Source organism: Gordionus sp. m RMFG-2023, chromosome 1, assembly GCF_954871325.1.
Source record: "Gordionus sp. m RMFG-2023 chromosome 1, tfGorSpeb1-WG-v2, whole genome shotgun sequence".
NCBI lineage: Eukaryota > Metazoa > Nematomorpha > Gordioida > Chordodea > Parachordodidae > Gordionus > Gordionus sp. m RMFG-2023.
The window spans coordinates 67,569,882-67,585,555 of NC_088775.1; the positions used below are offsets into that span (position 1 = coordinate 67,569,882).

General features: G+C 26.4%; 1 protein-coding gene across 4 annotated transcripts in view; it reads left to right on the forward strand.

Moving 5' to 3' along the window:
- Positions 1-15,674, forward strand: part of LOC135923030 (uncharacterized) — a 42,349-nt gene that overhangs the window by 6,561 nt on the left and 20,114 nt on the right. For 3 of the 4 annotated variants that reach the window (XM_065457618.1, XM_065457617.1, XM_065457616.1), the window contains exon 1: positions 10,290-10,666. The exons of the other annotated variant lie outside the window; for it this stretch is intronic. Coding sequence is in view for 1 of the 3 variants with exons in the window: in XM_065457616.1 (XP_065313688.1) it covers positions 10,594-10,666 (73 nt within the window). In the remaining 2 variants the exon portion in view is untranslated. Of the gene's footprint in view, positions 1-10,289; positions 10,667-15,674 lie in introns of those variants that run through there. 4 annotated transcript variants of the gene reach the window in all.

Sequence of the window (15,674 nt, forward strand, 5' to 3'; positions counted from 1 at the left end):
ATTGAGCAGTGTAAAACCAACAAAAAGCATTAACAATATAATTTTGGTTGAGATGTATTTTTAAATACCTTGAAAATATTTCCAAAATTTTTAGCTTAGGTCATGTTTTAAGTTACCCTTTCTTATATCACTACTCAAACATTTATCTGATTTTATAATTCTCTTTAATGGTGAATAAGTTAACTTACAACTCGATGTAGATGATTTAAACTGATAAAGAATATTTGAAAAACATTGGAAATGCATTTTTGTATGGGTATAGAAATTTCATAATCTGATGTATTACAATCTATATGATTTTCTAAACTTTTAGCAAATAATTTTTTAACAATCCCTCAACTGCTAATCTCTGTTCAGTAATATTGTTAGCCAATAAAGGTTTTAATTCTTTTAGTTTGTAAACCAGTTTTGGCATAAATTTGATTCATCATTGTTTAAGTTATAGATCTTACAAGGAAGGCAAAAACTTCAAAAGCTTCAATTAATTATTTATTTATAAAACTTTAAAGAAAATCTTCCTCCATTATTAGTATTAGTCTTTTTGAATGATGTTGATATTGTTGTTAAAAATCTCAATTTGGGTCGATTTTTAAAAACGTCCCGATTAATATTTTAGCCAAAATAACATTATATAGGCCTTGTCATTTGGCAAATAGATGTCCAAACCTTTCTGCCATCCATGAGAAAAATCTCCAAAAATTATTTTGGTTACAATTTTGATCCGCCGTTTTTATAGACTTGAATCGGGTCTTTTAACACAACTAGATGTAGGGCGAATTTGGTGATACTTGATTTAAAACAGGTGTGAAATATTTGCAATAAGAATAACTTAAATACCTAACCTATCCAATTTTGTTTTTGGAATTAGTGTTGTTAAACGGCTCGATTTGAGTCGATTTTTAAAAAACTAACTCAATATTTTAGCCAGAATAATACTGCATTAGCCTCAAGATTTTGATATTAGATGTCCAAACCTTTGTGCCATCATAGGAAAAATCTTAAGGCTTGTTTGATATTTTTATGGACAAAATATTGAGTTAGCCGTTTTTAAAAATCGGCTCAAAACGAGCCGTTTAACAACACTATTTGGATGCTCATGCTCATTTCCCTTATTCTGAATCTTGGCATCTAGATCATTTTCATTCTTCCACCAAATTAATTACATTTACATTTTCTCCTTCCTCTTTACAATATAAGTGCTGGGGCATTAGATATTTCAGCAGACATAAATAAATGATTGGTTATTTCCTCCCATTACATTCCTATTTTTAAAAAATTTATCCAAAAAATATTCAGGAACCAAAAAAATATTTTTGTCCACGTGCAAACCTTTTTTTGAGGGGGGGGGGCTGTTTTAATTTTTTCCCAAAATAGACCTAGAATCGGGGCTGTTTGGATCTATATTGAATTTTAAATTTGTTCCTTATAATTCTATGGACTAGTCAAGGGGTCAATTCATTCTAATAAATTACAGAAATTATTAAATGAATAATATTTGCACGTTTTTTAGTACTTTTTAAATATCTCTTAAATGTTGATATGACCCGGTATAAGTATACCACTAGAAGGTTAATATGGTTTTATTTAAGTTTAACAATAAACTATTTTTAATATTGTGGTTTCTAAAAGTGGTGCTAGTTTTTCTCCCGAAAACAAGCTTCCCTTGAATAAATATATATTTAATAAATAGTAATTTTAAATATGAGAAATCACCTAAAGCTAATGATTAAAATATTATATTGCATAAATATTTAACATATTTTAAAACACTTTTATTGTTACATTTTAAAGTAACTAGTTACAGTTATTTTTTGCTAAAATGCAACAGCAAAGCTAGGAAATATCACCTACCAATGTTATTTAAATTCTACAATATCACAATCATATTCATAATTTGCCATTTGGGAAATTTTTTATCCACAATCAATTTAAATTCGATCATTTTGTAAATTGAGTTTAAAAAAAGTCTTTTTAGTGTTTTCATAAGAAATTAATTTTTAAATTTAACTTTTGATTGTTAACAATTTCGTTAAAATAATTTTTAAGCATTTTTTTTCCTCGTTTATATATTAAAAAAAATCCTTTTCTGTTTTATGTTTTTTACATACCTATTAGAGGTCTGCAAAGCCCCGTCCTCACTTCGGCCCGTTAAAAATTTTTGCACAAGTTGTTTGGACTGATCCTCCCGTTTTAGTTTTTAAAAAATTTGCCCGACCCGCCCTTTTCCCAGTCCGTAAAATTTTTATTAATAGTCAAGTCCGTCCCGTTTTTTTACGAAAAGCTGGTCTTTTAATTTTGTTTTTACGAATTTTTCTGCCATCACATTTTTACTATCTATATCTAATTTTTTCCCAATGTCAATTAAGGCACTTATATCTCTACTCTTATCTATTTCCATTACCCGAACATATATTTATAACGGTTCAGTCACAATTCAGTATGCAAAAAATTATAATGACTACGGTTCGGTTAAGTTCTTAAAAGTTTTATAAAGTTTCAGTTCGGTTCAGCTAATTGTAAAGGTTTATAAAGGTTTATTATGGTTTGAAATTTTTTTAAAAATTATCTTTATTGAAGCACATAATGATTTTAAATATGAATATTATTTATTAAAAATTTTGGCATGTCACTTAGGTTAATATGTTGTTTATTTATAAATGGATGAATTTATCTATGAATAATATATAAAAAAATAAATAACTCATTTTAAAATATATTATTCGAACGCATAAGCTATATTTTCTGATTTAAGTGGATTCATATTTGTTTGTTGTGACGATAACACAACATTTAGCCCCGAAAAGGCTCTTTTAACAGAAACTTGTGTTGTGAGAACCGCAAGTACTATAAGAGCAAGTTTTTATAATTCTGCATATTCAAATTTTTAAAAACTAATGATTTTTTAGATTATTTAAATAATTGCAACTAAATCAAAATTAGTTATTTAGATATTTTGCATACTAAAATATTGGGAATAGGAATATGGATCTAATACTAAAAGAAATAAATCCAAAAAGATACGAGGTCAAAGCAGAGAAATATTGTAAAATTATTATATTTATAAACTAGAATTTATTATCAATTTGTAAAACCACATCATATGGATATTATTGGTTTAAGAATTTACAATCCTCACCTAAATAATATAAAAAACAGATTTTAACAATTTGCAAACTTGCATTTCAAGACAACACAAAATCTATTTTAAAGCTTTAAAATATACCCAAATGCCAAAATTCTATAAATAATATATAAAATTAAAACCTTATAAATTTGGTCATTTTAAAATTTATATGATGGGAGTAATAATTCTTCTATCAAACTTATCATGGGTAGGTATTATACTTAAATTAATTAAATAAATGCAATTAATCAAAAATCTACAAGATTATTAGATATTTTGTATACTAAAATAGAGAAAATAGGAATGCTCATCATGGATCAATTTAAGTCATAGTTAGAAAATAATACATACTTCTTATGGATATTAAACAAATATTTTGATCATTTAATAATTATAAATAACGACGCAGATATTGTATAAAATATGTAATACACTACAAGGAAAAGAATGTAAAAAATTGAAAATTATTTATTTTATTTTTGTTGATGCCGGTTTAACTTTTTATAAAGGTTCTTTTTACTCCTTTAAAAAATTATTATATCGGTTCGGTTAAGATATTTATAAAGGTTTATAATAGTTTAACTGCTCATTAAACTCCAGGTCCCTGTCTATTTCTATAATAACCGTTTTATAAGTCAATTGTATTGGTATCTATGTGGTGTATTTGTAATTATATATATATAATGAATAAATTGTTTATTACTTTTGTGAATTTAATATATTATTTATAGATTTAGTATTTTAGTTAGTATAGTTGGGTAATTTCCATATTTTTAACTGTCTAGGCCAATTTTAACCGTCTTAAAAGTCATTAAAACCAAGTTTTAGTCGAAAATATCACTTTGGCATCGGGGTTTTATAGCAGTTTAAATTTGGAAGGAACTAATATAAATGAAAACGCTTTCATATTAAGATTTTTTCTGGCAGGGGCCTGAAGATTGAGTGGAATTAGCCTACATTTAGCCATTACTCAACTATATTATTTAGGCAACTCTTAAAATATAAAACAATAAAATAATTTCTTATTGGTATTTAATTTACGCGAATAATAAAACATGATTTATTCGAAAATTAAATTTAAATATTTTTCAAAAATGGATTATTAAAATTTAAAAATATTATTGGAAAGAAAATAAATAAAAAGTTCCGCAAGGAACATGTTAAGTGATATTAAATGCCAAGCTTTATGCCTTATATACATAACAGTTTCATTCTTTCAGAGAATGGAATCAAATTGGGTTAAAAAAATTGACAGGAAATAATTAAGATAAGGACCATCAACGTATTTTTGGGAAAACGCCCATGGGAAATATGAAAATAGGTAAAAAAAAAAAAAAGGCCACGCCCGGATAAATAAAAGTTTTGATTATGGAAGGGTTTTTTGACTGTTAATTTTACTTTTATCTAACATTGAGTGAGAACTGTGGTGTAGCCAAGATTCATCCATGGGGGAGGGGGGGGTTTAAATTTTTTGCCCTTCGCCCCCAAACTCTATTTTAAAATTTTGACAATATTATGTTCTTTATTAATATTAGTACAGAATTTTGGCCAAATTTATGATTAATAAGCGGCTGGAAGCATTATTCTAAAAATTTTATCAATGATTAGTCAGTTGTAAATTAATCCATCCTGTGTAGAAAGAAAAAAAAAATGCCCCAAAAACCTTCTATTTTTATGATCATTCAATATATCTTATTGAGTGTTAAAAATAATTATTTTAATTAAATTTTAGAGAATTTCATTATAGATTTTATTTATTATTAAAATACTTTAGTATAAAATAACATCCCTTTATTTAACTATATATTTATTTTAATGATAATATACAATAAAATAAATTTCAAAATGTAAAAATTTTATACAGATTATTATAAAATTTATTGTAAAAATCTATATTTTAAAAAAATATAATTCAATAAAATATAAGTAATTCTTGTACGGTATTTAAAAAAATATAATTTAACAATTATAATTAATACAAATGAATCAAAATATAAATAATTCTTATTGCAAATGAATTCAATACTTTTATTAAAATTAGGCAATATAAATTGCAATTAAACATGGAAAGGGCAAAGCATTTTTTGATCTCAAGTATTCTTTTCTATCAAGATTTTTATACCATCGATATCCCAAAATAACTTTTCATACGATTCTGATAAATCATCAGAATAAAACTCTGAGATTTTCTTAATATCTTCTCGCGTTTTAAGTGTAATTAATCAACAATTCAGACTCAACCGGCAGAAGAAAATAAAAGCTTTTTAAAATATAATTGTGACTAATAAATCTTTCCTTTAATTGAAATAAAAATGTATAAATAAGGGGAATAAAATTATTTTTTTATAAAAATCCTCAATCGTAGATGCATCAATATTTAAGCGATTGGACTGTCTAGAAACTACCTCTAGGTTTAAAAATTCAATCCCAAACATATTAGCGATCTCCTTTACATTCTCGTGCAATTCATGAAATTATTTTCATCCACAATCTCTCTAATATTTGTTAATATTTCAACAATATCCTTTGCTATATTCGTAATCTCCTTTAAATCCAAGTCAATTTTTTGTAGCATCTTGCTATAATCATATTTGTAATTAAATAAAATTATACACATTGAATTGATATTAAAAATTGTGGCTTCGTAATAGCTAGCAAAAGATTTTCACCATCTACGGAATCTTTTTATTTGCTTGATCAGGGTTGCCAGGTCAAAATTTTCATATTGCTGGAAAAATTTGGTATTATGCGGGAGAAATATAAAAATTGCGGTAAAAATATAAAAATTGCTAAAAAAAAATTTTTTGCGGGCCTATCCGCCTATTATTTTTTATAATTAGTTTATATAAATACAAAGTCGGTAACTATTTTTCAAAATAAAATAACATCTTGATTTATTAAAATATATTAATTTATAAAAAAAACCAACGATCTTTTTTAAATATAAAAGAATGTAAACAAGATAAAATTTTATAAAAAAAACAATATTAATTTTACAATTAAAAATATATTATTTGCGAATGTCCACCGCAATTGGAAATCTAGTGTGTGTATAACATTATAGGGATAGGCGCTTAATTATCACTTATCACGTTTAAATACATAATAAGGTACTCCAAAAATAAGAAATAATACAGATGCAACTACAGTTGCGGTAATTGTAACCACTTACAGTGTTGTGATGATTTAATGAAACATATTGGCGATTAAATTAAAACCCATCCATATAAAATTATAATCTTTGCAAAAATAATTAAAATAACAAAAGGAATAAATAAAAGAAATTTCAATAATGCTTTGTCTACATTTTAATTATTTTTGCAAAGATTATAATTTTAAATGGATGGGTTTTATAATCGTCAATATGTTTTATTAAATCATCACAACACTGTATCTTGTAGTACAACGTTCACAGAGAAATGTTGGTAGAATCTTTCCCCCATAATATTTAACAACTCTAATATAAATGAAAATTATACTTGTAGAACAAAAATGAGCAAGGCTATCATCAATGTTTTAGGACTTAAATCCAGGAAGTCAATTCTTGACGTTTTGAAAGATGTGCATACATATGCAATTCTAATAGATGCATCTAATAAGGGAAATATTAAAATATTTCCCTTGATCCTCCGCTATTTCAACAAAATTAAGGTCGTTTCAATAAAACTATTAAATTTTTCCCCTCAAATAGTGAAATATCCAAAGACATCGCTAACCATATAATGGTAAATATAGCAGATTCGAGATTATCAATAAATTACATGTCAGCTTTATGATTTGATAATTACTTAGTGAATTTGGTAAAAACAGAGTGTATTTACAGTATTGAGTCAGCACAATGTTGGTTGCGATATGTTCCTAATACCCGCCATAGTAGAATTTTAAAATTTTATAAACCGTTAAAAAAATATTTCTTAAATATAGATTATAAAAGCTGTTCTAATTTTTTTCAATAATGAATGGCAGAGGTTTATTTAGGAATGATTTCACATGTAGGAAATCTACTACATGCTGTTAATGTGTAGTTGCAATCAGAAGAATCTTAACAAAGATTCACAAAATTATTCTGTAGATGTGTTCATCTTTACAGTTAATAATTGACAATAAATTTTATGGCGCCATTGCTAAAACTTAATTATATCTTATTTATGATTTAAATAATAGAACTAAATGTTTACCATCGTTATAGAGATATTTATAAAATTTCTGGTATGACATATTATATATTTGTTTAACCATTATCTCGGCCTCTAATGATATTAAAGCAATCCGATTTCTCTCCTTTTTCCAGGCAGTCCTCATCTGGCTAAAAATGCGCTCGGAGGAGGCATTAGAATGCGGTAAGGAGAAGTCATACTCGCATATTTTTTCAAAGCATGGGGATTTATAAAATTCTACCCATTTCTCCTCTGCTTTTAGACCATCTAACTAAGTATTTTGGCGAATCATAAAAAATAGAGAGAATTACAATCTCCTCAAACAAGACATCAATGTCTTTCGGTATTTTAAATATATTTATTAAATTATAAAAACCATCAATTGATGGTTTCTGTTCCAAGGTCATAATATTTATACATTTGTAAATATAATTATTAAAATCAAATTTTGATTTGTAAATATTCTAAAATTGTCTTAATAAAAATATCTGCTTCATAAAAAAATGTATTAGAGTATTATTTGAACATTTTAATATAATATTTTTAGCAATAGCGCCATAAAATGTATTATCAATTTTTAACTGTAGAGATGAACAGAGCTGTAGCATGATTTTGTGAATCTTTTTTAATAAAGAATATTCTTTGCAACTGAATATTAATTGCATGAAGTAGATTTCCTACATGTGAAACGAATCCCAAATATGCTTCTGCCATTTCATACTCGAAAAAATTTTTCAAAATTTTAGGACAGCTTTTAAAATTTCTATTTAAGAAGTATTTTTTTAAGGGTTTGTAAAATTTTACAATTCAATCGATGGCAGGTATTAATGATAACCACCTGATAGGTATATATCGCAACAACTTACACCATTCCAAGTCAGACCACTTCACCAACTCTTTTAATTCATTAACACTTTTAGTTGATGAACTAAATTCGTTAAAACATTTCATCACAATTTTTTCGACATCCACAGATAGTACATTCATTGCCTTCTTGCAAGAATTATGTAGTATATGGCATATACAGCCAATTGGTATTAATTCATTATTGTGCTGCCCCAATTCGGTAACTTTGGTTTTTGCCAAAATATACAGAGGCATTATCAGCGCAGAAAGCTGACATGTAAATCATTGAACCCTGAATCAGCTATTTATGTGGCTAGCTACATTGTTGTATTTTTCACTATCCGAGGAAAATTTTTTAACAGTTTTATTGAAATGTTCTTATTCTTGTTGAAATAGCGAAGGATCGAGGGAAATGTTTTGATATTTCCCTGATGCATCTGTTAGTAATGCATATAGATGCCCATCTTTCAAATCGTCTAGAATTGACCTCTAGGATTCAGATACTAAAACAATTGTGTAGCCTTGCTCATTTTTGTTCTGCCACAAGTAAGGTTTGCAATTATATTGGAGTCGTTAAATATCTTGAGAAAAAGATTCGACCCACATTGTGATGATATAGCTCTGTGAATGTTAAACTACATGATAGATGTATACGATTTCCGCAAATGTAGTTGCATCTATATTATTTATTATTTTGAGAATAATTTTGTATTGTAATCGATGTTGACATACTCCCCTGTACTGACTTATATGAATGAAAGATTTATTATTGGATAAAAATAAAACAGGATAGAAAGAAATTTACAAACTAGACATGTTTTTCGAATAAATATTTATAATTTATTTTAAAAATATAAAAATAATCAATTAATGTCTCTCAAAATTATTATTTATATATCAAAAACGTTAAAATACTAAAAAAAAAAAATTGGGGGAGAAATTAAAAAATTGCGGTAGATTTCCAATTGCGGTAGTTTTGCGGAAAAGAGATGTCTACGTGTTAACTAAAAAATTGCGGGAGTTTCTCGCTGATGGGGGAGGCATGGCAACCCTGTACGCCACTGAGTTAAGTGATATAGTTCTTAATATCCACACTTTGAAGATAATCAATCTATATTTGAAGGTTCAATATCCAAATTTGTTAAATAAACGAATATAATTTTAACTTTTACGAATAGATTTAGACAAAAATTATTCAACAGATAATTTCCTAATTCGTTTTAGATTAATTTTGTTATTCGAAAAAATATATATAAACTGAAATTTTAACTATGCTAAAATTTTTCGTTATAATTATCTTCATAATTACCAACATATTGTTGCAAATTTATCACGTAGGCTGTCACAAAACCAATTAACATGAAATTTTGATAAAAAATGACCAGAACACATTTGTAAAATTTTTCAAATCTTTATTATTAGGTTTCCCTAAAGTTTTAAAATAGGCTTTGAACTTAATCCAAATTCTTTTTACAATATGCAACATATTTTTTAAAATTTTATTAAAATTATAAGGGGTATTCCAATAAAGCGATTTTTAAATTTCCACGTTACGCTCTTCCTTTCGCAAATATAAAAATATTTTAAAGTAAGCCCCCAAAGAAGGTTTTCAAAATATAAATTACATTCCCATATTATATAAAATGAATTCATTTTACTAAATACTATATCATCTTTTTCACATGATGTATCATAAAATAGAATTAAAAAAATGGAGGGTTTTTTTCATAAACATAAACGATGCAACAAAAAAATAACAATATGTTATATATAATAGATAAAAAGAAAATAAAAGAAATATTTGTTTATTTCCCTAATTTTACTTTTGCGCGTTTCTTATTTATTTTTATTAATTCATTTTATTTATTTTATTTTATATTATGGTGAAGTTATGTGACTGTGATTGGTTTATATTTATTTATAAATTTATATAGTATTTTAGTAAAAATTTTAAATTATTTTTAATGATTCTTTTTTACTAAAATCTATCTAAAGACCAAAATAAAATATTTAAATATAAATTAAAATTTAAGGTACCTAAATGTCTGAAATAAAAATTTCTCGTATTTTTTTATTGCAACGATAATAATAAAATACGTGACTTTGCATAATTAATTAGTAAAATATTAATTTTTATTTAAAAAAAAAGAATTTATAAAAAAATGCATATTTTATTGCCATTTTAAAACCATAACAAACCTAGTAATATTATGATGATAACTTCGCCCAAAATCAAGATTCATTTTTTTCGCATACAAATTTATTCTACAAATCATTTCTTACCCCATTTGCGATGATATTGAATTCCACCACTGTTATTCAATCCAAAATATCCAATCTCACAGATTATTACGATACCAATCCCTTATACTATAATATTGTAATTAATTTCAACGTATTCTTCTGGACTGATCAACAACGTTATTTGACACAAAAATTTATAAATTATGAACATGCAAATTGGTAATGGGCGTTGTCCTCTTGAGCCATTTTTATATTTTGGCTACCACGATTTGGATAACATTTCAATTTAACTTAAGTAAGCTCATCAATTTTTTTAATTTTCCTTGACAGCTAAAAATTTAAAACCCACCAAAGTGTTTAAATTTATTGTTTTTTAACCCCCCACCCTCTTCCATATAAAAATTTCTTCATATTCTATTGAATATTTTTTTCAATATGGCCTTGGAAATATTGATTATGAGCTATCGCCTTTATCAAGGGTATATAATTTTTAATTTATTTACACCATTAGTAATATCTAAAATAAAACAGGCTTTCATTCATCATTACTAATGGAAAAGTTGCAATTTATAAAAATATGATAACAAATTGATTTATAATTTTACAATGAAAGCAGAAGCTCTTTACCATTTTTATTTTATTTCCCTTTGGCTTTTTTTGTATATTTTTATGGTAATGGTAAACACAATTTTGTTTGATATATATACTACTTATGATATTTTATATAAAGGAAGCAATAGAATAAATTTTTTTAGAATCAACTTAAAAATACCTGGAAGCAATAGAATAGAAATTTTTAGAATCAACTTAAAAATACTTATAGTTAAGGACTTAAAATTTGAGTGATTTTAACTAGTTGCATTCATAGTACAATTTCAAAAGGAGCTAGATACAGCGCCTATTATTTCAAAAAGAGATAGCTTCCACTCCCGTTACTGAGTTTTTAAAAACGGGCTCCCACCGCTCCTAATTAAAAAAGAGAGCTGCTTCTTAGCCGTTCTTTTGAAATTATTTGTTATAATATTAAGCACAAAAACAATCATTTTTTTTATTCTATTATATTATGAGATTTTTTTAAAAATTGTAGTAGCTAACTTTCGAGAATGAGATTTTCTTATTTATACTATACATATTAAACCTGAATATTTGATTCCTTTGATCTCTTTTAGAAGAGATAAATATTATTTGTAGGATGGGAACTCCCATATCGGTTAATACCATTAGATCGTTTTCATGGTTTTTATTAGTGTTGTTAAACGGCTCGATTTGAACCGATTTTAAAAAACGGCTAACTCAATATTTTATCTTGGAAAATATCACGCAAGCCTGAAGATTTTGCTAACAGTTGACACAAAGGGTTTGAGCATCTAATAGCAAAATTCGAGGTAGCAAAATTTTGAGGCTTACTAAATATTTGGATATTGAGTTGAAATCGACTTATATCCAACCGCTCAGTGGCGTATCCAGGATTTTCTTATAGGGAGGGAAAAATTTTTTTGGGGGCTTCGCCCCCAAACCCTTTTTACTTGGCCTTCGGCCAGCTTTCTCCCGGCCTTCGGCCGGGTCTTATTTAGCTATTCTATTAAATTATTCATAATTTAATAATAATTATATTTCTATTTTAAACTATTATTTACTAATTCGTGCTTATGGATAGGATATTACAAGCCTCTTTTTTATTATTTAAAGTTAGGTATATTATATTTAATAAAGTTTTTTTAAATGTAAAGGTTTTTTCAAATGTAAAGGTTTTTTTAAATGTAAAGTTTTTTTAATTGTAAAATTAAAATAAAGTGTAATGTCATTTTTTTTATAAAATTTGCTTTAAAAACTAGCCTCAGCTTAAATTCTCATACAATATAAGTAGAATATAATTTTTTTATTGAAAATAATAATAGTAGTGTGTTTAAAATATTGACTAGAAAATAATTAAATTAACAAGCTTTTTTAACTTCTTATCAAATACAAGATTTTTAATTATTTCGTTTGTCGTTGGAACCAAATCTCTGTGTATATTTAACAGAGCTAACCCATTTAGCCGAGATTCAGTACTTCGTAAATATGTTTTCAACCTTCTCAAGTTGGAAAAAGTCCTTTCATTCGTACATGTTGTATTAGGCAAACATGCAAGAATATAAAACAACTTCGAAATATTAGGAAATTGAGCCAAGGTTTCTTTACACCGATTGAGCGCATCTATAGCATGCTCAGGTAAAATAGCTAAACGTATAAATAGCTAAACGTATAAATATTTATACCACAATTCGAATTCACTGATTAAATTTATTTCAGTATCAATCTCATAGGAATAAAATTTTTCTAAATATTTAATTTTACCAATAGTGGCATTAGAAAATGAAGAAGGATCTTTGGGTAATAAAACTTGAAGATTGCTAAGGACTTGTTTTTTATCTAAAACCCGTACTTTTATTTGCGATAAAAAAGTATCTAAGAATGGGATGAAAATGGATATTTTATAATATTCTTCAGTTGAGCCAATATTTATTTTCATCTCAATAATGGCCTAGGTGCTAGACGAGGTTTAATTAGTGTTATATCATAAAATTTAACCTTCGATTCAACGTCTAGATAAATATTATGAAAATATTTATCTACATTCATTCTTATTGTATCTACCTGTTCATGTATATTTCCCGCCAAATCAATAACCTGAACCAAATCTGGTTTTTGTAAATTTCTACAAAGTAGTGAGCTAAAAATAATTTATTGGTACAACTAGCAGCAATGATAAATTCTGATTGATCAATTGAATTCAATAATGATATCGCTGCTGACGACACTACTTTTTTTCATGCTCAGCCTTATTTATAAATTATCGTTTGATTTCAATCTCTTTGACTAAATATTTTTCCATTTTATTAATATTTTTGAATAATATGTTGGAAAATTGATATTCAAATATTTGTAAAATTTTGATTAATATGGGGGGGGGGGGTAAAATTTTTATTAGCTTAAAATGATATTTATGAAAATAGTCAAATTTGCGATGGGGGGGGGGAATTTCCCCCTTTCCCCCCCCATTGGTTACGCGCCTGCAACCGCTTAACAAAATAGTTTTTATGAAAAGTTTTATATTTTGAATTCATAAAATGTCGCCAATAAAAAATATAAACAACAAGTCGACTGGCTCATCATTTATAATTAAATAGTTTCTAAAATTAACCCTCCAAAAAGGTAGCCATTCCAGAATTTTCTAGAATAGCGGCGCTTCAGCTTTATTTGAAAAGGCTTAACGGCGTTTAGGTTCGGAACATCATTTTTTAACAACACTGATAAAAATAATCCATAATTCTAGACTACTAGAACCAATCGGTCTTGAGATATGGGCTCTAGCATGCATTCATCGGTAAATAGACCCATACCAAAATATATTCTCGATGTCATATTATTTATGACACCTTTTTTTTAATTAACCCTCCATATATATGTTTTTATATAAATCAAGCAAATACGATGGAATTTTTATGAAATTTAGCATCAAGCTTTTTAGTGCAAAACCTTAGCCTACATTAGGCCTCCTGTCATATCATTAAGCTTTGGCTGAAATCTAAAATTCTTTTATTATAATCAAGTTTAAATAATTATTTACTGATCCACGATAGATAATCAGCCTGAGATATCAAGGGCAAAAATATAGAAATTGACATTTCTTAAAATATGTTATTTGTTAAATTTAAGATAAGTTAGGAAAAAATTTGGTGTATATCGATATTAAATATCGGTGGCGATGCTTTTGGAAAAATTTAACCAATACCGAGTTTATACACATTTTTAATTTTATTTTTATTCACATTTTTAAAATATATTTCTGAATTAATTTCCCTTTCTCGTAATAAATCTTCGTAACTCCCATTAAAAATTGTGAATAAAGCATCACTTATAAAATAAAAGTGTTTAATGTTTTTTAATGTTCAGACGCGTAGCCAGCAGCAAGAATTGTGAATTGCAAAGCATATTTCAAATAAATATTATTCTATTTTAAATTTTAGCTAAGTTAAAATTAATTTAAATATTTCTTCCTTGTGTATAAATATTTTATCCCACGAAAATTTGTATATTTTCTTTTCTTATGATGGATATAAGATACATCAACCAAAAAATATCATTTATATCTACTAATTACTAGGATTAGACAACATATACAGAGTGTATGAAATGTTGACATTTAAAGAGACAGAATTTGTTGAATAGAATTATTTTTGAATTTCTTGTGATACAAGAATAAAGAAAAACACATTCCCGGCAAGATAGAGCCATCGACGTAAGCTGTTACATCATTTTTGGATCTAGAACAGCCTTTTTTGAATGCCTCTGGAGAAGTATTAGATAGGCCTGACCCATATTTTACCTGTAGCATATCATTAATTTAAATACGACAGCTGATTTCTTTTTGCAATGGAATGTATTAATAAATTATCTAATTACACCAAAATTTTATGCAAAATTTTTTATGAGAATCACGATTATTAGTTTATTACAACTTAGAAAACTATGAGAATAATATCGGCTATTTTACGAAATTTATATGATTGTTGAGGCGAAATTATATGATCTTTAGCAACGACTTTCACCTAGAAAAACAATGGTTCCAATATTATCGTGGACTTAATTGAGGATTACTATAAAGTAACCGTTATTATTCCACTTTTGGATACATTAACTCAATTCAATGAACTATTAAAAAATTAAAGCTATTATTTATTCAGAGCAAAATATATCTGAAAGCATATTAATTATAGAATTTAAATATTGGTATGAAAGATTAATTTTATTAGATAATCTTCCAAGAAGCGAAATAGCATTGCATACTTTGAAATATATTGAGTTTTTTAAAAATATAAAATACTGTATATTTTGGCAACAATACCAATTATAAGCACAATCTTTGAATTTTGGCCTTATAAATATATTAATTTCATAGTTAAAACAATTTTTAGCATTCACTATATTAGTATTTGCATACTTTGAAATATATTGAGTTTTTTAAAAATATAAAATACTGTATATTTTGGCAACAATACCAATTATAAGCACAATTTTGGCCTTATAAATATATTAATTTCATAGTTAAAACAATTTTTAGCATTCACTATATTAGTATTATTTACTGACTGAAATTACTTATTTAATTGACACAAAAGCCCAGTGGCTTTAACTGAATTATTAGTGGAAAGGAAACCTCCAAGAGAGTTCTATTAGAAAAGTAAAAAAATATTAAACCAATACCTCAAAATTTTCATAAATGATACAAGATGTTTCCAAATGACCAGTCCACCTTAAGT